Source organism: Procambarus clarkii, chromosome 13 (assembly GCF_040958095.1).
Source record: "Procambarus clarkii isolate CNS0578487 chromosome 13, FALCON_Pclarkii_2.0, whole genome shotgun sequence".
NCBI lineage: Eukaryota > Metazoa > Arthropoda > Malacostraca > Decapoda > Cambaridae > Procambarus > Procambarus clarkii.
Window position 1 is genome coordinate 4,679,183 of NC_091162.1, and position 26,580 is coordinate 4,705,762.

General features: G+C 45.9%; 1 protein-coding gene across 1 annotated transcript in view; it reads right to left on the minus strand.

The window, feature by feature from the left end:
- Positions 1–243: 243 nt before the first annotated feature.
- LOC123757364 (uncharacterized) overlaps positions 244–26,580 on the minus strand; it is a 74,063-nt gene continuing 47,726 nt past the window's right edge. The window contains exons 3-5 of the mRNA XM_069324144.1: positions 24,170–24,322; positions 17,889–18,065; positions 244–1,159 (exon numbers count right to left, since the gene is read on the minus strand). Of these exons, the coding sequence (XP_069180245.1) occupies positions 933–1,159; positions 17,889–18,065; positions 24,170–24,322 (557 nt within the window). The 3' untranslated portion in view covers positions 244–932. The remainder of the gene's footprint in view (positions 1,160–17,888; positions 18,066–24,169; positions 24,323–26,580) is intronic.

The window sequence follows — 26,580 nt, forward strand, 5'->3', positions numbered from 1 at the left end:
TATATCTCATCAAACGTTTAACAAGTTTAGATTGATACAAATTCTAAGTTTTAATTCATAACATGGCTTTTGCCCTTGTAAATAAAACCTTCCGTTCATAATGTTCACCAGCTGGTTGTCCTCGTGAATGGTGTTGAATATGAACTTTGAAATATTCACTGATTTATATCTAACTTCATAATGGGTGCTACATGTTATACAATCAGTGTAAACCAGGGGTCATTAAAACCATAGTTGTTCTCCACTACTTTATTGAATAAAGGTTTAACACCTGGAGGTCTGTGTTAGTATACAGGTTGATTTATACATGCTTTGTTCACTAACATTGTTCATTTATATGTTAAACATACTGTTAGTTTAAACAACTAAGGTTAATACTACAGCAACCACAAGAGGCTGATTGTCCCACTCTACAAGGGTTACTACGTGGGTTACTACACTCATCTGGTCACACTCGTGATCACCAGTTACCAGTCCACCACACTATCAGTCAGCTCCCCACTACCACCCCACTACTTACAATACAACACCAGTTACCAGTCCATCCCCCACTACCACACCAGTTACCAGTCCACCCCCACTACCACACCAGTTACCAGTCCACCCCACTACCACACCAGTTACCAGTCCACCCCACTACCACACCAGTTACCAGTCCATTCCCACTACCACACCAGTTACCAGTCCACTCCCACTACCACACCAGTTACCAGTCCACCCCACTACCACACCAGTTACCAGTCCACTCCCACTACCACACCAGTTACCAGTCCACCCGATTACTACACCAGTTACCAGTCCACCCCACTACCTCCCCAGTTACCAGTCCACCCCACTACCTCACCAGTTACCAGTCCACCCCACTACCTCACCAGTTACCAGTCCACCCCATTACCTCCCCAGTTACCAGTCCACCCCCACTACCTCACCAGTTACCAGTCCACCCCCCGCGGGTTGGTCTGACAGGCAACATTAACTAGCGCATCGTCGTACCAGTCGTCTAGATAAGAGTCGTAGACGGCATAGTGTTGATGGACGGTGTCGTAGTCGTTGGTGGTCATTTTGATGGTGTGGCTGAGCTCAGTGGTGTTGTAGGGAGTGCCGTCCCCCCACACTGGTCCAGCGGCGGTCTTGGTCAGGTCCGTGGCCCACGGATAACCTGAACAACACGATAATGCCATGTTTGAATTATTATATTTCGTTATAGGTGGAAAACAACTCTCGAAATGACATAATGGTTCAAGATGATGACTTTCTTGACTACCCTGGCGAAGACTGTCTAAAAAGGAGAGAGGAACTGGAAAATACTTCCTGAAGGAGGTTACTTTATCAAGACTTGGAAACAATTTAGGAATTTGTCAAAGATTATCACCAGACGTGTTCAAATATACGTACTGAGGAGAGGGAACGAAAAAGATGGATGAGACAGGCAGTAAAAAATAGGTGAAGTATCAAGCAAAAATTCTGTAGAGATTCAGTCCACCAGGAATCACATAGATTACGAGATGTACAGAAATATACTAATTTAGCTTCCCAGGGAATCAGACCAGCTGAAGGTTTAGGAAAAAAACTTACTCAAGATATTAAAAAGAATCACATTTTCCAATGCCCACGTAACAAGTAAGACCAAAACAAAGGACTGAGAAGGACCCTTGATGATAAGACCAACACGGTATGACTGCGGATGATAACAAGGCAGCTAACACTCTGTCAACATCAGTGTTCACACTGGTAACATTAGACAACATCCTCCACACAAATGTTGGAAGCAAGGGAGGGAATGAATCAAGGGATGGCCCCATAACATGAGGATCAGGAAGAACATTAACACATTAAAGAGATCATAAGCCCCTGGAGTAGATGGAATTCAATCTAAAATCGTAAAGAAACTGGCCGAAAAACTGTACCACTAAAATTCCTGTTCAGAAACTCTGGGCCAAGAGAAATTCCCCTAGAGTGGGAGTAATCAATTGTCGCCTTATCATCAAAAAAGCAGACAGAGCGCATCGGAAAACTCGTCCAATCAACCGAATCTCTCATATTTGCTGAGTCATGGAGAACATCCGATAGGGTTTCTCACTCCGCTCTTTCTCTCTCTCATATCACGTTTTCCCCATCCCCCTCCATCCTCTTTCCCCATCTCTATACCCTTTTATCGTTTCCTCTTCCCTCATTTTACCCCCCATTTCCCCTCATTTTATCCTCCTTGTCCCCTCCCATACTAATTCCCCCCCCCCCCCTCTAATTTTTCCTCTGACTCCTCATGTTACCTACAAACAATCTTCTTCACTGTACATACTAACTTCATCAAAATACTCATCTTTACTACTCATTACCTTCATCATCATAACCATCTTCACTACTCACTACCTTCATCGCTGTAACCGTTTACGAGTAAATCATGACAATGCGTGCGCGGGTAAACGGCGTAAGTAAATTATCCTGAAAAGTCACCCGAAATTTCAATTTGTATTCAAAATTGCACAGAGGGTTCGGGTTAGGGTCAGAGGTAGATATTTCTTAAAGTATTTAATTTAAGCCGGCGCCGACCTATGTCTGTTTTGTACACCTGATACCTGCAAAGTAGTGCAAGGTTAGCCCCAGGCATCTGACCTCCTGCCTTGCACAGGCAAACATTCTCCCTTGCATAGATGTAGATGGCATAAGTAATATCATTAAAAGCCTCATCATGTAGATTGTAGATAACACTAATATCTGCAGCAAAGTAGGAAGCAAAACCGTTATTGGCGCCTTACTAAGCGACCTACATATATAAATAATACATATTTATAAATATAAATAATAAATGTTTATTCATGTAAAAGTACATACATACATGATGAGTTAAAACAGAATGTTGAATTTTTAGATAGAGTTAGTACATACTTTGCCTAAAGCCACTAATACACACAACGTTTCGGACAAGAATTGCAAATGCTTTTCAATATTGAAAAATACAAGACCTTGCATGTAGGGTAAACAATGCACATCAAAGCTGGCGCAAGAGTTAGGATCCACCAGACATTGAAAATCTAACCAAACCCTTGGAATAGTCCAAAGAACCATTGATTTCAAGGAAGAGGAAGTGGTTATTCAACCCTTCAAGTCTCTTCTGCGCCCCGTCTGGGCTAGTCTGGCCTACTGTATACACCCAAAGAGACCTCAAGCTGCCAAACATAAGAAAGAACACTCCAAGCTACAAAACATTGTGAACAACGCCCCAAGCTACCAAACATTGTGAACAACGCCCCAAGCTACCAAACATTGTGAACAACGCCCCAAGCTACCAAACATTGTGAACAACGCCCCAAGCTACCAAACATTGTGAACAACGCCCCAAGTTACCAAACATTGAGAACAACGCCTCAAGCAACCAAACATTGTGAACAACACCCCAAGCTACCAAACATTGTGAACAACACCCCAAGTTACCAAACATTGAGAACAACGCCTCAAGCAACCAAACATTGTGAACAACGCCCCAAGCTACCAAACATTGTGAACAACACCCCAAGCTACCAAACATCAAAAACAACGTCCCAAGCTACCAAACATTGTGAACAACACCCCAAGCTACCAAACATTGTGAACAACACCCCAAGCTACCAAACATTGTGAACAACGCCACAAGCTACCAAACATTGTGAACAACACCCCAAGTTACCAAACATTGTGAACAACACCCCAAGTTACCAAACATTGAGAACAACGCCTCAAGCAACCAAACATTGTGAACAACACCCCAAGCTACCAAACATTGTGAACAACACCCCAAGTTACCAAACATTGAGAACAACGCCTCAAGCAACCAAACATTGTGAACAACACCCCAAGCTACCAAACATCAAAAACAACGTCCCAAGCTACCAAACATTGTGAACAACACCCCAAGCTACCAAACATTGTGAACAACACCCCAAGCTACCAAACATTGTGAACAACGCCACAAGCTACCAAACATTGTGAACAACACCCCAAGTTACCAAACATTGAGAACAACGCCTCAAGCAACCAAAAATTGTGAACAACGCCCCAAAGCTACCAAACATCAAAAACAACGTCCCAAGCTACCAAACATTGTGAACAACACCCCCAAGTTACCAAACATTGAGAACAACGCCCCAAGCTACCAAACATTGTGAACAACGCCCCAAGCTACCAAAAATTGTGAACAACGCCCCAAGCTACCAAACATTGTGAACAACGCCCCAAGCTACCAAAAATTGTGAACAACGCCCCAAGCTACCAAACATCAGGAACAACACCCCAAGCTACCAAACATCAGGAACAACGCCCCAAGCTACCAAACATCAGGAACAACACCCCAAGCTACCAAACATCAGGAACAACGCCCCAAGCTACCAAACATCAGGAACAACGCACCAAGCTACCAAACATTAGGAACAACGCACCAAGCTACCAAACATCAGGAACAACGCCCCAAGCTACCAAACATCAGGAACAACGCCCCAAGCTACCAAACATCAGAAACAACACCCCAAGCTACCAAACATTGTGAACAACACCCCAAGCTACCAAACATAAAAAACAACACCCCCAAGCTACCAAACATTGTGAACAACGCCCCAAGCTACCAAACATTGTGAACAACGCCCCAAGCTACCAAACATTTGGAACAACGCACCAAGCTACCAAACATTGTGAACAACGCCCCAAGCTACCAAACATTGAGAACAACGCCCCAAGCTACCAAACATCAGGAACAACACTCCAAACTTCCAAACATTGTGAACAACGCCCCAAGCTACCAAACATTGAGAACAACACCCCAAGCTACCAAACATCAGAAACAACGCCCCAAACTACCAAACATTGAGAACAACGCCCCAAGCTACTAAACATCATGAGCAACGCCCCAAGCTACCAATCATCATGAACAACGCCCCAAGCTACCAAACATCAGAAACAACGCCTAAAGCTATCAAACATTAAGAACAACGCCTCAAACAACAATGTATCATGAACAACGCCCTAGGCTACAAACATTATGAACAATACCCCATGCTTCCAAACATCATGAACAATGCCCAGGCTACCACACATTATGAACAACACTCCAGCTACAAAACATTATGAACAACACCCCAGCTACAAAACATTATGAACAACGCAATTGACTTTCAAACGTCAGGAACCACACCCCAGGCTACCAAATATTATGAACAACATACTAGACTACCAAACATTAAAATAACTCCACAGCTACCAAACATTATGAACATCGCCCTTGGCTTTCAAACGTCAGGACTCACGCCCCAGGCTACCACATATCACGAAAAAAACCAGGCTACCAAACATTATGAAAAATACCCCAGGCTACAAACATTATGAACAACACCCCAGGCTACAAACATTATGAACAACACCCCAGGCTACAAACTTTATGAAGAACACCCCAGGCTACAAATATTATGAACAACACCCCACGCTACAAAACATTATGGACAACACAGGCTTCCAAACATCGTCAAAACACTTCAGGCTACCAAACATTATAAACAACACCCCCAGGCTACCAAACATTATGAACAACACCCCAAGCTACAAAAAAATGAATAGCATCCCAGGCTACCAAACACCATGAACAACACCCCAGGCTACAAACATTATGAACAACGCTCAAGGTTACCAAACATTATGAACAACATCCCAGGCTACCAAACATCATGAACAACATCCCAGGATAAAAACATTATTAAAAAACCCAGGCTACAAATATTATGAACGACACCAGAGGCAACAAACATTATGAACAACGCCCTAGGCTTTCAAACGTCAGGAACAACGCCCCAGGCTACCAAATATCGCGAGCAATACCCCCAGGCTACCAAACATTATGAAAAACACCTTAGGTTACAAACATTATGAACAACAGCCCAGGCTAGAAATATTATAAACAACACCCCAGGAGACCAAACATTATGAACAAAACTGGCTACAAAACAATATGAACAACACCGTATGCTACCAAACATTATGAACAACTCCCAAGGCTACCAAACAATATGAACAACACCCCAGACTACAAACATCATGAACCAAGCCCCAGGCAACCAAACATTATAAACAACACCGTAGGCTACAAACGTTATGAACAACACCCCAGGCTACCAAATATTATGAGCAACGCCCCAGGCTACCAAACATCATTAATATCACCCCAGGCAACAAACATTACGAAAAACGCCCGATGGTATCAAATATCAAAAACAACACCACAGGCTACAAACATTATAAACAATGCCTCAGACTACAAACATTATAAACAAAGCCTCAGGCTACAACATTATGAACAACACCCCAAGCTACAAACATTATGAACAATGCTTCAGGCTACAAACATTATGACCAACGCCCCAGGCTACAAACATTATGAACAACGCCCCAGGCTACCAAACATCAGAAAAAACACCCCAAGCTACCAAACATTGTGAACAACGCCCCAAGCTACCAAACATTGTGAACAACACCCCAAGCTACCAAACATTGAGAACAACGCCCCAAGCTACCAAACATTGAGAACAATGCCCCAAGCTACCAAACATCAGGAACAACGCCCCAAGCTACCAAACATTGTGAACAACGCCCCAAGCTACCAAACATCAGGAACAACACCCCAAGCTACCAAACATTGAGAACAACGCCCCAAGCTACCAAACATCAGGAACAACGCCCCAAGCTACCAAACATTGAGAACAACGCCCCAAGCTACCAAACATTGAGAACAACGCCCCAAGCTACCAAACATTTAGAACAACGCCCCAAGCTACCAAACATTGAGAACAACGCCCCAAGCTACCAAACATCAGGAACAACGCCCCAAGCTACCAAACATTGTGAACAACGCCCCAAGCTACCAAACATCAGGAACAACACCCCAAGCTACCAAACATTGAGAACAACGCCCCAAGCTACCAAACATCAGGAACAACGCCCCAAGCTACCAAACATTGAGAACAACGCCCCAAGCTACCAAACATTGTCAACAACACCCCAAGCTACTAAACATTGAGAACAACGCCCCAAGCTACTAAACATCAGGAACAACGCCCCAAGGTACCAAACATCAGGAACAACGCCCCAAGCTACCAAACATCAGAAACAACACCCCAAGCTACCAAACATCAGAAACAACGCCTAAAGCAATCAAACATTAAGAACAACGCCTCAAACAACAATGTATCATGAACAACGCCGTAGGCTACAAACATTATGAACAACACCCCACGCTAAAAAACATTATGGACAACACCACAGGCTACCAAACATCGTCAAAAACACCTCAGGCTACCAAACATTATGAGCAACACCCCGGGCTACAAAACATTACAAAAACATTCCAGGCTACCAAACATTATGAACAACACCCCAGGCTTAAAAAAAATGAATAACATCCCAGGCTTCCAAACACCATGAACAACACCCCAGGCTACAAACATTATGAACAACACCCAAGGTTAACAAACATTATGAACAATGTAACACTGTAAAAGTGTTTGGGTTAGTTTATTTAAAATATATATAGAATATGAGTCACAGACAGGGATTTGGAAAGGCGCCAAGTTGTCGGCAGAGATCTCACACCTCTAACCGTTAATGACCCCAAGTGACCTGAGGTCAGATCATGAGAATTTCACCTTGCTTCCGCTAAGCTTATAATTGGAGCCGGGTAGCCTTCAAACATGCCGACGTTTAAGGAGTGGCTTGGTAGAGTGCCGGAGGCTATCTATTTGTGGGCGGAGTTAGCTACTAGGTTCCCCAATATAAACTCGGAGAGCTATCGAGCATGAAGCATTAAGAGAAGAACAGCACACGAGCCAGCAGAGCAGAGAAGACGTCCCTAGCAGGGAGGCTGTCGGCCGGCAGGGGCGAGACAGTCTCTGTCAAGCTACAGACCCCCCCCCCCCCCTCTCTATTCAACTTAGACTCAGTCCTCGGTGAGTGAACATTAAGGTGACTTGTCGTGTTTTACAAGTGTTGTGTGACGATCAGGGGCAGTCAATTGTAGTGTTCTCAGATTCTTGGAGGATGACTCACTTTGAATATTAATCTTTAACATTTTAATTGGATTGCTTAAGTTATGATATTTATCATGAAAAATATAATTGTTGAATTTATTATTTAAATGGTCTTTCACTGTGTCCCTAGAGTTGAGTTGAGGTGAGAAAGCCTCGGGGATTATTGGTTCCCTGATTTTAATGAGTACATGGTACAGAGGGAACATACTAATAATGAACTCATGATAACTTCTTTTGAGAATATTTTGTGATACAGGCAAGTTCCATTCCTTGTCTTGTATGTATTGAACATGAATGGATGGTGGCAGCATTTCGTCTCCTACTATCTACTCTTCGTCTTCTACTATCTACTCTTCTCCTTCTACCTATCTACACCTCTCCCTCCACCCCTCTCTAAACTCTCACTTTCAACTAATGACCCTCCTCGCTCCTCCCACCTCCCTACCTCTCACCCCAAACCCTCACTAATTACTTCACTATTCATTTCTTTCCTTTCGTTTTCTCTTATACGTTTGTGGCAATGATTCTGTATTCTAGAGTTCTCTCTAGAGTTCCGGGTAGCTGATCCAGTTACTGCGCCTTGTAGTCTTAGCACCTAGGTAGTCGAATACCTAGGTTACAAGTTGTTGAACGAGAGAGGTTGCCTTAGGAACTCTGGAGGGTGCTCTAGAATAGTTAGCTAACTGGGGACGGGATAACGGACTAGAGAGAGCTGTTTCCCCCGGCCTCGTTAGTTAACTGGGGGGTGGAATAATGGACAAGATAGAGCTATTTCCCCCACCCCCCCGTTACAACAACATCCCAGGCTACCAAACATCATGGACAACATCCCAGGATAAAAACATTATTAAAAAAACCCAGGCTACAAATATTATGAACGACACCAGAGGCAACAAACATTATGAACAACGCCCTAGGCTTTCAAACTTCAGGAAAAACGCCCCAGGCTACCAAATATCGCGAACAACACCCCCAGGCTACCAAACATTATGAAAAACAACCCAGGCTACAAAACATTATGAACAACACCCTAGGTTACAAACATTATGAACAACAGCCCAGGCTAGAAACATTATGAACAACACCCCAGGATACCAAACATTATGAAAAAAACTGGCTACAAAACAATATGAACAACACCGTAGGCTACCAAACAGTATGAACAACTCCCAAGGCTACCAAACAATATGAACAACACCCCAGACTACAAATATCATGAACCACGCCCCAGGCTACAAACATTATGAACAACACAACAGACTACGAAACATCATGAACAACGCACTAGGCTTCAAACATTATGAACAACACCCCATGCTTCCAAACAATATGAATAACACCCCAAGCTATAAAAACATTATGAACAACAAACCTGGCTACCAAACATCACGAACAACGCCCAAGCTTCAAACATTATGAACAACGCCTAAGACTACCAAACATAATGAACAATGCCGAAGGCTACAAACATTATGAACAAAAACCCAGGCTACAAATATTATGAACAACACTCCAGGCTACAAACATTATAAACAACGCCCAAGGCTTCAAACATTATGAACAACACCTCAGGCAACCAACATTATGAATAATGCCCCATGCTACAAACATTAAGAACAACACCCCAGGCTTCCAAACATCATGAACAATGTGTAGGCTACCAAACATTACGAACAACTCCATAGGCTTTCATAAGTCAGGAACAACGCCCCAGGCTACCAAATATCATGAACAACACCAAAGGCTACCAAACATTCTGAACAACACACAGGCTACCAAACATTATGAACAACACCCCACACTACCAAACATTATGAACAACACCCAAGGCTACCAAAAATTATGAACAACACCCCAAGCTACAAACATTATGAACAACTCCCTAGGCTACCAAACATCATGTACAACACCCGAGGCTTCCAAACATCATGAACATTGCCCTGGCTACAAAAAACAATACGAATAATACCCCAGGCTACCAAACATTATGAAGAACGCCCTAGGCTTGCATTAGTCAGGAACAACGCCCCAGGCTACCAAATATCACGAACAACAAGCCAGGCTACCAAACATCATGAACCACGGCCCAGGCTACAAACATTATTAACAACACCCCAAGCTACAAAAGTTATGAACAACACCCCGGGCTACCAAACATTATGAACAACATCCCGGGCTACATATATTATGAACAACACCCCAAACTACCAAACATTATGAACAACGCCCCAGGTCTACTAAACATTATGAATAACATCCCAGGCTACCAAACATTATGAACAACACAACAGGCTACCAAACATTATGAACAACACAACAGGCTACCAAACGTTATGAACAACACCTCAGTCCACAAACATTATGAACAACACAACAGGCTACCAAACATCAAGAACAACACAACAGGCTACCAAACATCAAGAACAACACCCCCAGGCTATAAGCATTATATCCAACACTAACAACAACACCCGAGGCTAACAAACATTATGAACAACGTCCCAGGCTACAAAACATTATGAACAACACCCCAGGCTACCAAACATTATATCCAACACTCCAGGCTACCAAACATCATGAACAATACCCCAGGTTGGAACATTATGAACAACGCCTCAGGCTACAAACATTATGAACAACGCCCCAGGCTACGAACAGTATGAACAACACCCCACGCTACCAATCATTATGAAAAACACCCCAGGCTACGAACATTTTGAACAACAACCCAGGCTACAAACATTATGAACAACACCCCAGGCTACCAAACATTATGAAAAAAACAGGCTACAAATCAATATGAACAACATTGCAGGCTACCAAACATTATGACCACCTCCCCAGGCTACCAAATATTATAAACAACACCCCAGGCTACAATCATCGTGAACCATCCCCTGGCTACCAAACATTATGAGGAACACCTCAGGCTACCAAACATTGTGAACAAAACCCAGAGCTACAAACATTATGAAAAACACCCCAGGATAGCAAACATCATTAACAACGCCCCAGGCTACCAAACTTTATGAACAACACCCAAGGCTACCAAACATCATGAACATCACCCCAAGCTACAATCATTACGAACAACGCCCGATGTTACCAAACACCATGAACAACACTCCAGGCTACCAAACATTATGAACAACACCCCAGGCTACCAAACATCATAAACAACACCCCAGGCTACCAAACATCACGAACAATGCCAAGGCTACCAAACATCGTGAAACACAACCCCAGGCGACCAATCATTATGAACAACGCCCCAGGCTACCAAACATTATGAACAACACTCTCAGGCTACCAAACATTAAGAACAACACCCCAGGTTGCCAAACCTTAATGAATCGCAACCCAAGTTACGAAACATTATGAAAAACACCTCAGGATACCGAAAAATATGAACAACTCCCCAGGCTACAAACATTATGAACAAGAGCCCAGGCTACAAACATTATAAACAACACCCAAGCTTACAAAACATTATGCACAACACACCAGGCTCCCAAACATTATGAACAACACCCCAAGCTACAATCATTATGAACAACATCAAAGGCTACCAAACATCATGAACAACGCCCTAGGCTACCCAGCATTATGAACAACACCCCTGTTTTCAAACATTATGAACAACGCCCCAGACTAACAAACATAATGAACAATGCCCAAGGCTACAAACATTATGGACAACAATCCAGGCTACAAATATTATGAACAACGCCCCAGGCTACAAACATTATGAACAACACCCCAGGCAACCAACATTATGAACAATGTATTCGTTGCCATGTGGGGTTGAATATTAGACACAGTAGGCACTTCTGTAGTTTTATTGATTAAGGCAACAAGGTGTATAACTGGCCAGCCGAGGTCCACCTATTCTGGGTCTGTGAGAGAGAACTGAGCCTGCTGGGAGCACGGCTGGTGACTGTCTGTCTGGCATGACGTCAGAGGCCTACTTGCCTGTGATTGGTTATGTCTCAATGGACATACAATTTGAGTATAACACCTCTCGGACACGCTACCAAGTCGACAAGCTTTGGCTAGCTATATAGTTACAATGATACTGAAAGGACCTCGGTGGCATTCAATAATGGCTTACATGTGAAATTTGCATAATAAACAATGAAAGAAGATCAGGTGTGCATAATACTAACACCTTGGCATATGCACCAAAAAAAATTGATGGCTTGACAATATTAACTTTTGCACCTGAGTCAAGAAAAACTTTTCAAACTCTACCATGGACAATGGCTGAGACAAGGGGACCATCACTTGAGACTGGACAAGTTACTACTTGTGACTTATTGTTGTCTTGGATATCTGCGTCTTGTCTGGGTCAAATTCACTGTGGTTCTGTCAACATCTACAACTGGTAAAGAGTCAGTGTCCTCCTCTGTCAAGTGTCCAAATCTATTTTGGGTAGCTACTGAATACACAGGGAGGGCTAGGATTGGTTAGCGGATGGCCTTGGGGATTTCCCGACGGCATGGAGTGAACATTCTGAACTCCGGCATTCTGTGACCGAGCATTATAGTTCGAAGTTGCATTATAGCTGGGCCGGAAGATGTAATTACACGAGTTCTGATAATGTCTTGGACGCTGTGCGCCTCGCCAAGTCTGACCGTGGGAGTTACGAGGTAGGGATGTCCTTTGCCTAGGTCTAAAATCCGCAGTGTGGTGACCAACTAGTTTATGGTACGTGCAATATGGGAGCCTAGAATGATTAGATTGACGAGGGGATCGAGAGAATTGTCTAGGGGGTGATGATCTAGGGGCGGACCAACAGTCCCTTGTGAAGTGGTTACTCTTACCACAATGCCAACATGAGGGAGTGGATGGTTGTGGACTATGGCGTCTCGGCAACTTATGAGGAGGCGAATTTGACTGGGGGCTACGACCATGGGTACGGTTCTGCGACCAAGAGTTTGTGGGAGGATGATGAGAGCTTGTTACTACATTTACAGTATCAGAGGGTGGCAACAGTTGAGCACTTCGGGGAGCTAGTTTATCGGCGGCTTTGTTAATAGCCTCAAACACTTCACCAATTGCATGTTTAACTCCAAAATTTTGTTGCTCGATGATCGGTTTAGTATGCTCTGGGGCAAAATGCATTAAAGTCCCAAATGCTATGATCTTGGCCATAGCCTCAGGGGACAGATTATTGTCTTTATCTAACCAAGACGAACTATTCATAGCAGACACTAAGGCATACAGATACTGATCGAGACGGCTATTAAATACATTAAACGATTCACCAGGCTGCATGGTGGCATTGGCAATTTTCTTGACTAACCTATACGGGTCGAGGTCTCCTTTGTTAACAAAGCGACGGCGAAAGAAATCCTTAAATTCAGACCAAGACTGGAGGCTAACAATGGCTTTCTCATCAACAACAAAACGTGCATCACCTTTGGTTGTGCCCACAGCTGACTGTGCAATTGCCAAATATTCGTCATCAGTAGGCTTGGAAAAACGTGCAACTGTTTTCGCTTCAACCTTACTAAACCATGACTCTAATAAGCGGGATTCACCAGCAAAAAGAGGAATAGCAATTTCCTGAGCTGATCTCTGGCCATTGGGACGAGCAACTGCTCCCGTTGAGTGTGAAGGGGTTTCAACAGTGGTAGGCATTGTCACAGCCGTGGAAGGAATGTTTGAACGCAGATTATAATTAAGTGCACCAGGCATCAGAAATGGTATACACAAAAATAAACACTCAAAAAATATTAACTTGGCTAAAGTAAGAAAATGGCAGAAATAAAATTATTAAATTGGGCTAGGCAACAAATAATTAAGAACAAGCAAAATTGTGAATTAAATTAGCAATCTTTCATTAAAATGGCTGGAATTAGAAGCATGTAAATTAAGTAAACCAGGCTAAGCACATCAATTTAGAATAAAAAACTGGAAAGTGCAATTGCAAAATTTCATTAAAATGATTCAACACAACAAGTGGCAATGCAAGAAATATGGATGTAGCACATAAACTGGACACATATGTGTATAACTGCTATGGTAAAAAAAATTATAATATGAAATGTTGAAGGAATAAATTTCAATTTTAGGCCTGGAGGAATTAAAAAGAATTATATTGTACAAATCCTTAACTGCTACTAAAACAAAGATTTCTTACTTCTCTTGACTTTGAATTTGTTAAAAACACTATCAACACAATTAATGCACAATGAAATTACTGTGAGAAGCATGAATGTTGAAATCACTCAGGGAAACTTTGGGAGTGGAGTACTGAACCAGCTCCAATATTGAACAAGTCACTGAATGGTTAATTCATAAGATATTTTGGATATATTTACATTAAACCTCTTTAAAACATAGCACACGATATCTTAGCTCTTAATTACTTAACTCGGGGCTGCAGGATTTGCAATATAACAGTGACCAACACAAAAACGGCGACAAGGCATGTGAAGAGGCACATGCGAGCGTTTGTTTACAATCTAGTGCGATGGCAGCGCTCCTAGCGGCAGTTGCGCGAAGCTCGGGAGACCTACACTAGGAATTGATGTTGGGAGCGCGAAGATAAATTCTGACGACGACGATGATAGCGAAGGAAGCCCGATTTGCTAGGCCGAAGTTCACACAAAATGATGTAGCAGGGGCTGACACGGTGGTGAGAGGAGGCAAATGTGGCGCTGCGGCGTCTTGACTGGGAGCTGGCGACGCTAGTCAGACGATTGTAGTCTTTTTTTCGGCAATTGTTTCTCAATAAAGCGCACAACACAGCTGCAGAGCAGTTGAAGCTGTAGATGATGATTGCAATAGCTGGAACGGAACAGGCAGCACACAAGGCTTGTTGATGTGGGCTTGGGTGGTAGTGGTGGGTGTAGGTTCCCACGTGGGTGCAAGATTAAAAAATGGCTGGCGCGGGAAGCTTCCCTTCTCCTCACTGATGAATTAGCGTTCACACAGGAAAATATTGACCCTTACTTCTGAGACGTTGGCCTGGAGTAGTGGTTGATGGCAGGACCCCGGTCTGGCACAATATTTGATGCGTGGGTGGCAGGATGGCGGCGGTGGCGGTGGTGGCGACTGGAACATGAGGCGATGTGGGTACTTGAATTTTCTTTTCCAGAAAAATAATTCTGGATCCCACTGCTGCTACCAGTATTCGTTGCCTTGTGGGGTTGAATATTAGACACAGTAGGCACTTCAGTAGTTTTATTGATTAAGGCAACAAGGTGTATAACTGGCCAGCCGAGGTCCACCTACTCTGGGTCTGTGAGAGAGAACTGAGCCTGCTGGGAGCACGGCTGGTGACTGTCTGTCTGGCATGACGTCAGAGGCCTACTTGCTTGTGATTGGTTATGTCTCAACGGACCTACAATTTGAGTATAACAAATGCAAACATTATGAACAACACCCCAGGCAACCAATATTATGAACAACACCCAGGCTAAAAAAAAAATTATGAAAAACACCCCGGGCAACCAAGCATTATGAACAACACCCACAGGTTACAAACATTATGAACAATACCCCCAGACTACCAAAAATTATGAACAACGCCCCAGGCTACAAACATCGTGAACAATGTCCCCAGACAACCAAACATCATGAACAACGCCAAAAATACCAAACATCGTGAACAACGCCCAAAAATACCAAACATCGTGAACACCGCCAGCCTACCAAACATTATGAACAACCCCCCAGGCTACAAAAATCATTAACAGTGCCCCAGGCTACCAAACATCCTGATCAAAACCCCAGGCAAGCAAATGTTACAAACAACACTCCAGGCAACCAATCATTATGAACAACACATCAACCAATCAAACACCATGAACAACGCCCCAAGCTACCAAACATCATGAACAACGCCCCTGGTTGATGGGGTTCTAGGAGTTCTTCTACTCCCCAAGCCAGGCTTGACTTGTGAGAGTTTGGTCCACCAGGCTGTTGCTTGGAGCGGCCCGCAGGCCCACATACCCACCACAGCCCGGTTGGTCCGGCACTCCTTGGAGGAATAAATCTAGTTTCCTCTTGAAGATGTCCACGGTTGTTCCGGCAATATTTCTTATGCTTGCTGGGAGGGAGTTGAACAACCGTGGACCTGTGATGTTTATACAGTGTTCTCTGATTGTGCCTATGGCACCCCTGCTCTTCACTGGTTCTATTCTGCCCCAAACATCATGAACAACGCCTCAGGGTACCAAACATCATGAACAACGCCTCAGGCTACCAAACATCATGAACAACACCCCAGGCTACCAAACATCATGAACAACGCCTCAGGCTACCAAACATCATGAACAACACCCCAGGCTACCAAACATCATGAACAACACCCCAGGCTACAAACAACACCACTCGTTGCCAAAAATCATGCTCAACCCCCCAGGGTATAGTTGACAAATACTCCCCCCTCCCGCTCATGTACCACACTACCAGTCGAGACATCAAAGAGGGTAGACCGCTCTTCTTACCTCATATTTTGACATGGACTAATGGTACCTCCTAGGTCATTGGGCGAGTTACCTTAGCTCTTGTGTGTTATGGTGTGGGGTGCCAGTCAACTCTAAGAGGAGGAGGTAATACACAACTATGGAAGCTGATGCAGTGACGAACACAGACCTCCAACGACACCCTATTACCCGTTCTCCTAGCCATGTGGTATGGGCCATGCGCTATGTGGTATGTGCCATGTGGCGGGTGTGTGGAACTCCATAGAGGCTGTAGGCTGAAGGAAAGGGGAGGGGTGAGGGGCCATTGTTTACAAATATTGAGGATTGCTCACTCACCTCTCAGTAGCAGCAGAGGCGATACATTGTGAACATCTATACTCAAGGACTGAGAGTATGACACGAACTAATGACCCTCTTGGAGCGCAACCCGTCCTCTTAAAAATAATGTCACTTTTGGCTCGTATGCTCACTATGGCGAAATTTGGACGTAATTTGAAATGAAATCTGCTTACACCTGCTGTGAGACTCACCTCTACCCGTCGTGTCGTGTGTTATGGCGTAGGCGGCGACGGTAAGAAGTGTCCCTTTGGAAATACACACACAACTCCCTCAGACCGTCAACTAAGCATGCTGGGAACATCTTAACTTTTGATACATACCACAGACCTTATTGTTTAATCAGGAGAGAAGGAGAGTGTGAGGGGCGACTGCCGGTGACGGCCAGATGACTCCCTGGGTGAGTCCTTCACCTCCCCTCGTACCCCCCACTTCACACACCCTTCCCTAACCGTACACCTTAATATATCCGATCTCCTAGGGGTGTGTTCTCATGTGTGTGTGTGGGGGGGGAGGAGGGGGATGGGGGCTCTCCTCGCTCAACATACACATCTCCATCCTACATACTATTATTATTTAACTTTAAATCTACTTATGGTTCTTGACTCTTCGTTACTAACACATAAATTTTCATCTTACACTCCCTCTGCTGCTGCACACCTGTTCTTATACTTTCTCCTTCTACCCTTACACATCCCCTTTTTCTTCACCCTTCCATCCCCAGTGACACACACGCCGCCACGAGACACACACTACCGGCACTCCTCCCAAAACCCCCTGAGACGGTGCCCCGCCCTTTACCTCTGACAGGTGTGCCATGCCTTTTCCTATACTTACTCATTCTACCCTTACTTCCCCCACCCCTTTTCTACCCCCTTCCCACCCCAGCGACACATACCCCGCCTCGAGACACACACACACACCCACACCCCAAGGAGACGTGGGCCTTGCGTTTACCAATGTGGCAGGTGTGCCATGGCACACCTGTCACAGGTGTGGAACACTGACTACGTCTCAGTTTACGCTACTGGAGGGAACAGCCCCAGGTGACGTGAGGGAGGCAGAGGGAACTTACTGTACAAGCTCCACAGGTAGCGGAGGACGGAGGCCTGTTGCGCCGACTTGACGATGAGGAGACGGTGTCCGGGGATGGAGGAGCACAATTCTTTGGCTTGTGGGTACAACATCAGCCCCGGCATCAATAGGTACAACAGTTGGTCGTCTCTCCACACATATGTCCCGTTGACTGATTCTGGTGTGGAGGAAGTTGAGGTTACTGTTGTGAGGAAGGTCTCCTGGGGAAGGGTTTCTGTGGAAAAGATTGTACCCAAGGGGAGGGTTTCTGTGGTGAGGAAGGTCTCCTGAGGGAGGGTTTTTGTGATGTTGATTGTATCCTGGTGGTGGGTTTATGTGGTGAGGATTGTATCCTAGGAGAGGATTCCTGTGGTGAAGATTTACCCTAGGGGAGGGTTTCTGTGGTGAGGAAGGTCTTCTGGGTGTGGGAACCGACCTGTGAGATTTATATTTATTTAATTTATATGAATTTATATAGAATTTATATACTTCGATAGCAATTTGTATGATGTTAAGTGGACTGTATTTCTGCAATAATCTCACAAATCGATCCTCTACACATTAGGGGGGGTTTATATTGAATTTATATATATGCAGCCAATCAAACTACAGTATTAAACTACATATATTGTTAAACATTGAAGAGGTTCCTTATCTTATTTGTACAGCAGGCATTAGTCCACCAGGTATAACTAGGATGTAGACACCAAATTATCCTATTTTGAGGCAGTTTCCAACATCCAGTAACTGATGCACAAAGTCTTGCTTCCTCGTCTTGACCTGTCAAAAGGGCGCTAGCTGTAAAGCCAGAATCCTAATATATGACAGCTATATCAGAGAAAACACTGTACAAGGAACCATAAAGACCTAGGCTTAATTACCTTGTTTGAGTCGATCATTTGTGATCTAACCGGCTCACCCAATATCTACTGACATTAATGGCCATAAATGAAAGATAAACGGGTTTCGGAAAGACACTTCCCTTGAGATTGATGACAGCGTGTTGATGATGGCAGATCACTACTCTGATCTTCCATAACACTTCGTCCAAGAGAATTTATAGGAGCCGTAATTCGCTCCACGACTCTGTGGTCTTAAACAATAACAATGGCTGACCACTCCCCCCTCACTGACGCTACTGGCCAATATTGTCCAGATGACAGTAAGTGATAGAAGGGTCACATTTACTCTATTTTAATTCTGATAATTAAGTTAATTTATATGAGATGTTTTTATGATGGTAAAGTCCAAAGACTAATGTATTTAAGAATAATTCCCACCATAATAGGTGGTGAATTTATAATAGTATGTGGTAATGATATCTCGTTTTCTATAGACGGAAATTCCACTACAAGTTACATTTCCTATGGGTTAACTTGTTTATACAACACAGCAATATTATCTGCCTGTATGATATTATTAAATGGTGTCGGATTTTCCGACACTGGGGGAGGGTTTCTGTGGTGAGGATTGCATAATGGAAAAGGGTTTCTGTGGTAAGGATTTCACCCTGGGGTAGGGTTTCACTGGTGATGATTGTATCCTGCGGATGGGTTTCGGTGGTGTGGCTTGTACTCTAGGGGAGGGTTTCAGTGGTGAGGAAGGTCTCCTAGGGAGGGGTTCTGTTGTGAGGATTGTGTGCTGGGGAGGAGTTTTTGTCGTAGGATTGCACACAAGGGGAGGGGTTTCTGTGGTGAGGATTGTATCCTGGAAGAAAGTTTCTGTTGTGAGGATTGCCCCAGTGCCCTCAGAATACAAGGAGAGGGTTTCTGCCATGAGAATTGTACCCTTGGGGTACAATTCTAGGGGTACTAGGGTACAATTGTACCCTAGGGGAGGGTTTCTGTGGTGAGGATTCTATTCTGTGGAAGGGTTTCTGCGGCGAGGATTGTATCCTAAGGCAGGGTTTCTGTAGTGAGTTTGTATCCTGGGCGAGGGGTTTCTATTATGAGGATTATAATCTGGGGAAGGGTTTCTGTGGAAAGGAAGGTCTCCTGGGGAGGGTATCGGTAGTAATAATTGCATCATGGGGTTGTTTTCTGTGGTGAGGATTGTACCCTAGGGAAGAGTTTCTGTGGTGAGGAGGATTTCCTGGGGAGGGTTTCTCTAGTGGGGGGGGGTTGTATTCTGGGGGAGGGTTTCTGTGAGGAGAATTGTACCCTAGGGGGAGGGTTTCGGTGATGAGGATTGTTCATTATGGGAGGGTTTCTGTGGTGAGGACTGTACCTAAAAGGAAGATTTCTGAAGTGAGTATTTTACCATAGGAAAAGCAGTTTCTGTGGTGAGGATTGCACCTTAGTGGAGGGTTTTTTGTGGTGAGGAAGGTTTCAAAGGGGTGTGTTTCTGTGGTGAGGATTGTATTCTGGGGTCGGGTTTCTGAGGTTATGATTGTATTCTGGGGGAGGGATTCCGTGGTGAGGATTGCATCCTGGGTGAGTGTTTCTGTGGTGAGGATTGTATTCTGGGGTCGGGTTTCTGAGGTTATGATTGTATTCTGGGGGAGGAATTCCGTGGTGAGGATTGTATCCTGGGAGATGAGTTTCTGTGGTAAGGAAGGTCTCCTGGGGGAGGGTCTCGGTATTGAAGATTGTGTCCTGGGGGAGGGTTTCTGTGGTGAGGATTGTACCATTGGGGAGAGTTTCTGTGGTGAGGATTGTATCTTGGGGGAGGGTTTTCTATGGTGAGGATTGTATCATGGGGGAGAGTTTCTGAGGTGAGGAAGGTCTCCTGGGGGGAGGGTTTCTGTAATGGGGTTTGCATCCTGGCGGAGGGTTTCTGTCGTGAGAATTGAATGCTGGGGAAGAGTTTGTGTGGTGAGGATTGAATCCTGCGGGATACAGGATACAATCCTCACCACAGAAGAGGATTTCCCAAGAAGAGGATTCCTGTGGTGAGGATTGCACACTAGGATTGGGTTTCTGTGGTGAGGATTGTATCCAGGTGGAGGTTTTCTATGGTGAGGATTGTACACTAGGGGGAGGGTTTCTACGGTTAGGATTTTACCCTAAGGGAGGGTTTCTGTGGTGATGATTGTATCCTAGGGAGGGTTTCTCTGGTGAGAATTGTATTCTAGGGAAGGATTTCTGTGGTGAGGATTGTATCCTGCGGGAAGATTTCTCTGAAGATTGCATCCTGAGGAAGGGTGTCTATGGTGAGGATTGTACCCTGCGGGAGGGTTCATATGGTGAGGATTGAATCCTGGGGGAGGGTTTCTGTGGAGTGAATTGTACCCTAGGGGAAAGGTTTCTGTGGTGAGAAAGGTCACCTGCAGGAGGGTTTCTGTGGTCATGATTGTATCCTGGGGGAGAGTTTCTGTGGTGAGCATTGCATTCTGAGGAAGGGTTTCTGTGGTGAGGATTGTATCTTCGGGGAGGGTTTCTGTGGTGAGTGTTGCATCCTGAGGGAGGGTTTCTGTGGTAAGGAAGGTCTCCTAGGGGAGGGTTTCGGTAATGAGGATTGTTCCCTAGGGGAGGGTTTCTGTGTTGAGGATTGTTCCCTAGGGGAGGGTTTCTGTGTTGAGGATTGTATCGTGGGGAGATTTTCTGTGGTGAGGATTGTATCCAGGGGGGAGGGAGCCTATGGTGAAGATTTTATCCAAGGGAGAGTTACTGTGGTGAGGATTATACCCTAAGGGACGGTATCTGTGGTGAGGATTCTACCCAAGGGGTGAGTTTCTGTGGTAAGGAATGTATCCTGGGGGACGGTTTCTGTGGTGAGGATTGTACACAAGAGGAGGGGTGTTTGTGGTTAGAATTGTACTCAAGGGGAGGATTTCTGTGGTGAGGATTGTACCATAGGGAAAGGGTTTCTGTGGAGAGGATTGCACACTAGGGGAGGGTTTCTTATGTGAGTATGCTACCCTAGGGAAGGGTTTCTGAGGTAAGGATTGTATCCTGGGGGGAAAGTTTCTGTGGGGAGGACTGCATCCTGGGTGATTGTTTCTGTGGTAAGGATTGAATCATTGCGGGAGAATTTCAATGGTGAGGATTGTATCCTGGGGGGAGGGTGTCTGTCGTGAAGATGGTCTCCTGGGGAAAGTTTCTGTCGTGATAATTTATCCTGGGAGATGGTTTCTGTGGTGAGGATTGTATCCAGGGGGAAGTTTTCTGTGGTGAGGCTTGCACCACAGAGAAGGATTTCTAAGGTGAGCATTGTACCCTTGGGGAGGGTTTCTGTGATGAGGATTGTATCCTGGGGAAGGGTTCCTGTGATGAGAATTATACCCTGGGGAGGGTTCCTGTGGGGAGCATTGTACCCAAGGGGAGGTTTTCTGTGGATCGGATTGAAACCTATGGGAGGGTGTCTATAGTGAGGAAAGTGTCTTTGGGAGGGTTTCTGTGGTGAGAATTCCACCCAAGGGGAACGTTTCTATGCTGAGGAAGGTATCCTGGTGGAGGGTTTCTGTGGAGAGGATTGCACCCTAGGGGACTGTTTCTAAGGTGAGGATTGTACCCTAAGGGAGGGTATCCGTGGTGATGATTGTATCCTGAGTGAGGGTTTCCTGTGGCGAGGATTGTATCCTGGGGAAGGGTTTCTGTGGTGAGAAAGGTCTCCTGGTGAGGGTTTCTGTGATGATAATTGTATATTGGGGAGGGTTTCTACCATAGGATTGGATTGGATTGTAGAGGATTGTACCATAGGGGAGAGGTTTCTGTGGTGAAGATTGTACCATAGAGAAGGAGTTTCTAAGGTGAGCATTATACGCTAGGGAAAGGTTTCTGTGGTGAGGATTGTACCCAAGGAGAGGATTTCTGTGGTGAGGATTGTATCTTTGGGAAGGGTTTTTGTGATGAAGCTTGCACGCTAGGGAAGGGTTTCTAAGGAGAACATTGTTTCCTAGGGGAGGGTTTCTTTGATGAGCAATGTAACCTAGGGTTAGGTTTCTGTGGTGAGAATTGTACCCAAGGGGAGGGGTTTATGTGGTGAGGATTGTACTCTAAGAGTGGGTGTATGTCGTGAGGATAATCTCCTGGGGGAGGGTGTCTGTGGTGGGGATGGTCTCCGGGGGGAGGATGTCTGTGGTGATTTATAATTTAACATACTTTACAGTATGTTAAATTGTAAAGTATTGAAGGCGTCCTTGAGGGCGGCCTGAGGATGGGATAAAGTTATCATTGCACCTATTGTTGAATTTTGTTTTGTTAAACAAGATCAGGACTCGTCATAGTGATAAAAAATAAAACCGAATTTGATTTCAAAGGAATAAAGGCAATATTTGTTTCCCATTAAGGAAGTTGACGAATGAAATAAATTGTCAAATGCCATTGTTTAGACAAACAATGTAATATGACTTTAGAAAATGATAGATATTAGCATTGATATATTTTTTGGTTGTATATAACTTACATTGTTTGGGCCAGTAGGCCTACTGTGGTGGTCCTGAAGTCTTAGTTCTTGTGTTCATTATTGTCATTACCTTGCCTGAAGAGGTGTATCTCTCTCTCTCTTTCTCTAGATTTTTAGCTTTCTTTAACTTTATTTCTCTAGCTTTCTCTCTAGCGTTTAACTTCTTCAAGTATTCTTTTTATCCTATTTCTCTTGCATTCTCTCTAGCTTTTTTTAGCTTTCCCTTAGCTCTCTGCGCCCGACAACTTGGGTTGAATGGTAGAGCGACGGTCTCGCTTCATGCAAGTCGGCGTTCAATCCCCGACCGCCCAAGTAGTTGGGCACCATTACTTCATCCGTCCCGTCCCAAATCCTTATTCTGACCCCTTCCCAGTGCTATATAGTCGTAATGGCTTGGTGATTTCTCCTGATAGCTCTAGCTATCTCTCTCTCTCTCTCTCTCTCTCTCTCTCTCTCTCTCTCTCTCTCTCTCTCTCTCTCTCTCTCTCTCTCTCTCTCTCTCTCTCTCTCTCTCTCTCTCTCTGTCTCTCTCTCTCTCTCTCTCTCTCTCTCTCTCTCTCTCTCCCTCCCCCTCACCTTGCATGAAGAAGTCTCCCTCACCTTGCCTAAAGAAGTCTCCCTCACCTTGCCTGAAGAAGTCTCCCTCACCTTGCCTGAAGAAGTCTCCCTCACCTTGCATGAAGAAGTCTCCCTCACCTTGCCTAAAGAAGTTTCCCTCACCTTGCCTGAAGAAGTCTCCCTCACCTTGCCTGAAGAAGTCTCCCTCACCTTGCCTGAAGAAGTCTCCCTCACCTTGCCTGAAGAAGTCTCCCTCACCTTGCCTGAAGAAGTCTCCCTCACCTGGCATGAAGAAGTCCCCCTCACCTTGCCTGAAGAAGTCTCCCTCACCTTGCCTGAAGAAGTCTCCCTCACCTTGCCTGAAGAAGTGTCCCTCACCTTGCCTGAAGAAGTAGGTGCCAGTGGTGTTGACGGTGGTGTTGTGAGTGGTGGGGCCTCCGGCAGCAATCCGACACTCTCCCCCACCAGCTGTCTCCACCAGGGACCAGGCTTGGCACCTCCCTGACGCTATACACAGCGTCTTGCAGCTGCCTGTATCAACCAATTATGAAGGTTTTAAATGAATACTTGACATGTTTATCTTCGTGCTAAGATAAGCAGTGAGAAGTGCAATGGCCAGCGGTCCACTAGAGCATCGGCCAACATCGATAGGCGCCTCGACGAACCGAGACCATTTTATGGACCATAAAAAACTTCTATGGTTGGGGGGTCCCATTGCGGTTCCTACAACCGGAGACAGCTTCGTGAATCTGGCCGGGATCAACCTCACTCAGGACCAGGTCACTCTCCATATCCCGAGGTCACGTTATTATTTCAACGCCAAGTGAGATGGCCCGACAGGTGGGGGTTAGAGTTCCTGTTGGGGGTGACGTGTGAGGCTGAATGTTGGGGGTGACGTGTGAGGCTGAGTGTTGGGGGAGACGTGTGAGCCTGAGTGTTGGGGGTGACGTGTGAGATTGCTGGTGGTGACGAGTGAGGATGAGAGTGCTGGTGGTGACGTGTGAGATTGCTGGTGGTGACGAGTGAGGATGAGAGTGCTGGTGGTGACGTGTGAGGGTGAGAGGAGTGAGGGTGAGAGGTGTGAGGGTGAGAGGTGTGAGGGTGAGAGATGTGAGGGTGAGAGATGTGAGGGTGAGAGGTGTGAGGGTGAGAGGTGTGAGGGTGAGAGGTGTGAGGGTGAGAGGTGTGAGGGTGAGAGGACTGAGGGTGAGAGGTGTGAGGGTGAGAGGTGTGAGGGTGAGAGGTGTGAGGGTGAGAGGAGTGATGATGAGAGGTGTGAGGGTGAGAGGTGTGATGGTGAGAGGTGTGAGGGTGAGAGGTGTGAGGGTGAGAGGAGTGAGGGTGAGAGATGTGAGGGTGAGAGGTGTGAGGGTGAGAGGAGTGAGGGTGTGAGGGTGAGAGGTGTGAGGGTGAGAGGTGTGAGGGTGAGAGGTGTGAGGGTGAGAGGAGTGAGGGTGAGAGGAGTGATGATGAGAGGTGTGAGGGTGAGAGGTGTGATGGTGAGAGGTGTGAGGGTGAGAGGTGTGAGGGTGAGAGGAGTGAGGGTGAGAGGTGTGAGGGTGAGAGGTGTGAGGGTGAGAGGAGTGAGGGTGAGAGGTGTGAGGGTGAGAGGTGTGAGGGTGAGAGGTGTGAGGGTGAGAGGAGTGAGGGTGAGAGGTGTGAGGGTGAGAGGTGTGAGGGTGAGAGGGATGAGAGGTGTGAGGGTGAGAGGTGTGAGGGTGAGAGGTGTGAGGGTGAGAGGTGTGAGGGTGAGAGGTGTGAGGGTAAGAGGAGTGAGGGTGAGAGGTGTGAGGGTGAGAGGTGTGTGGGTGAGAGGTGAGAGGGTGAGAGGTGTGAGGGTGAGAGGTGTGAGGGTGAGAGGTGTGAGGGTGAGAGGTGTGAGGGTGAGAGGTGTGTGGGTGAGAGGTGTGAGGGTGAGAGGTGTGAGGGTGAGAGGTGTGTGGGTGAGAGGTGAGAGGGTGAGAGGTGTGAGGGTGAGAGGTGTGAGGGTGAGAGGTGTGAGGGTGAGAGGTGAGAGGGTGAGAGGTGTGAGGGTGTGAGGGTGAGACGTGTGTGGGTGAGAGGTGTAAGGGTGAGAGGTGTGAGGATGAGAGGTGTGAGGGTGAGAGGTGTGTGGGTGAGAGGTGAGAGGGTGAGAGGTGTGAGGGTGAGAGGTGTGAGGGTGAGAGGTGTGTGGGTGAGAGGTGTGAGGGTGAGAGGTGTGAGGATGAGAGGTGTGAGGGTGAGAGGTGTGTGGGTGAGAGGTGTGCGGGTCAGAGGTGTGAGGGTGAGAGGTGTGAGGGTGAGAGGTGTGTGGGTGAGAGGTGTGAGGGTGAGAGGTGTGTGGGTGAGAGGTGTGAGGGTGAGAGGTGTGTGGGTGAGAGGTGTGTGGGTGAGAGGTGTGAGGGTGAGAGGTGTGAGGGTGAGAGGTGTGAGGGTGAGAGGTGTGAGGGTGAGAGGTGTGTGGGTGAGAGGTGAGAGGGTGAGAGGTGTGAGGGTGAGAGGTGTGAGGGTGAGAGGTGTGAGGGTGAGAGGTGAGAGGGTGAGAGGTGTGAGGGTGTGAGGGTGAGACGTGTGTGGGTGAGAGGTGTAAGGGTGAGAGGTGTGAGGATGAGAGGTGTGAGGGTGAGAGGTGTGTGGGTGAGAGGTGAGAGGGTGAGAGGTGTGAGGGTGAGAGGTGTGAGGGTGAGAGGTGTGTGGGTGAGAGGTGTGAGGGTGAGAGGTGTGAGGATGAGAGGTGTGAGGGTGAGAGGTGTGAGGGTGAGAGGTGTGAGGGTGAGAGGTGTGAGGGTGAGAGGTGTGAGGGTGTG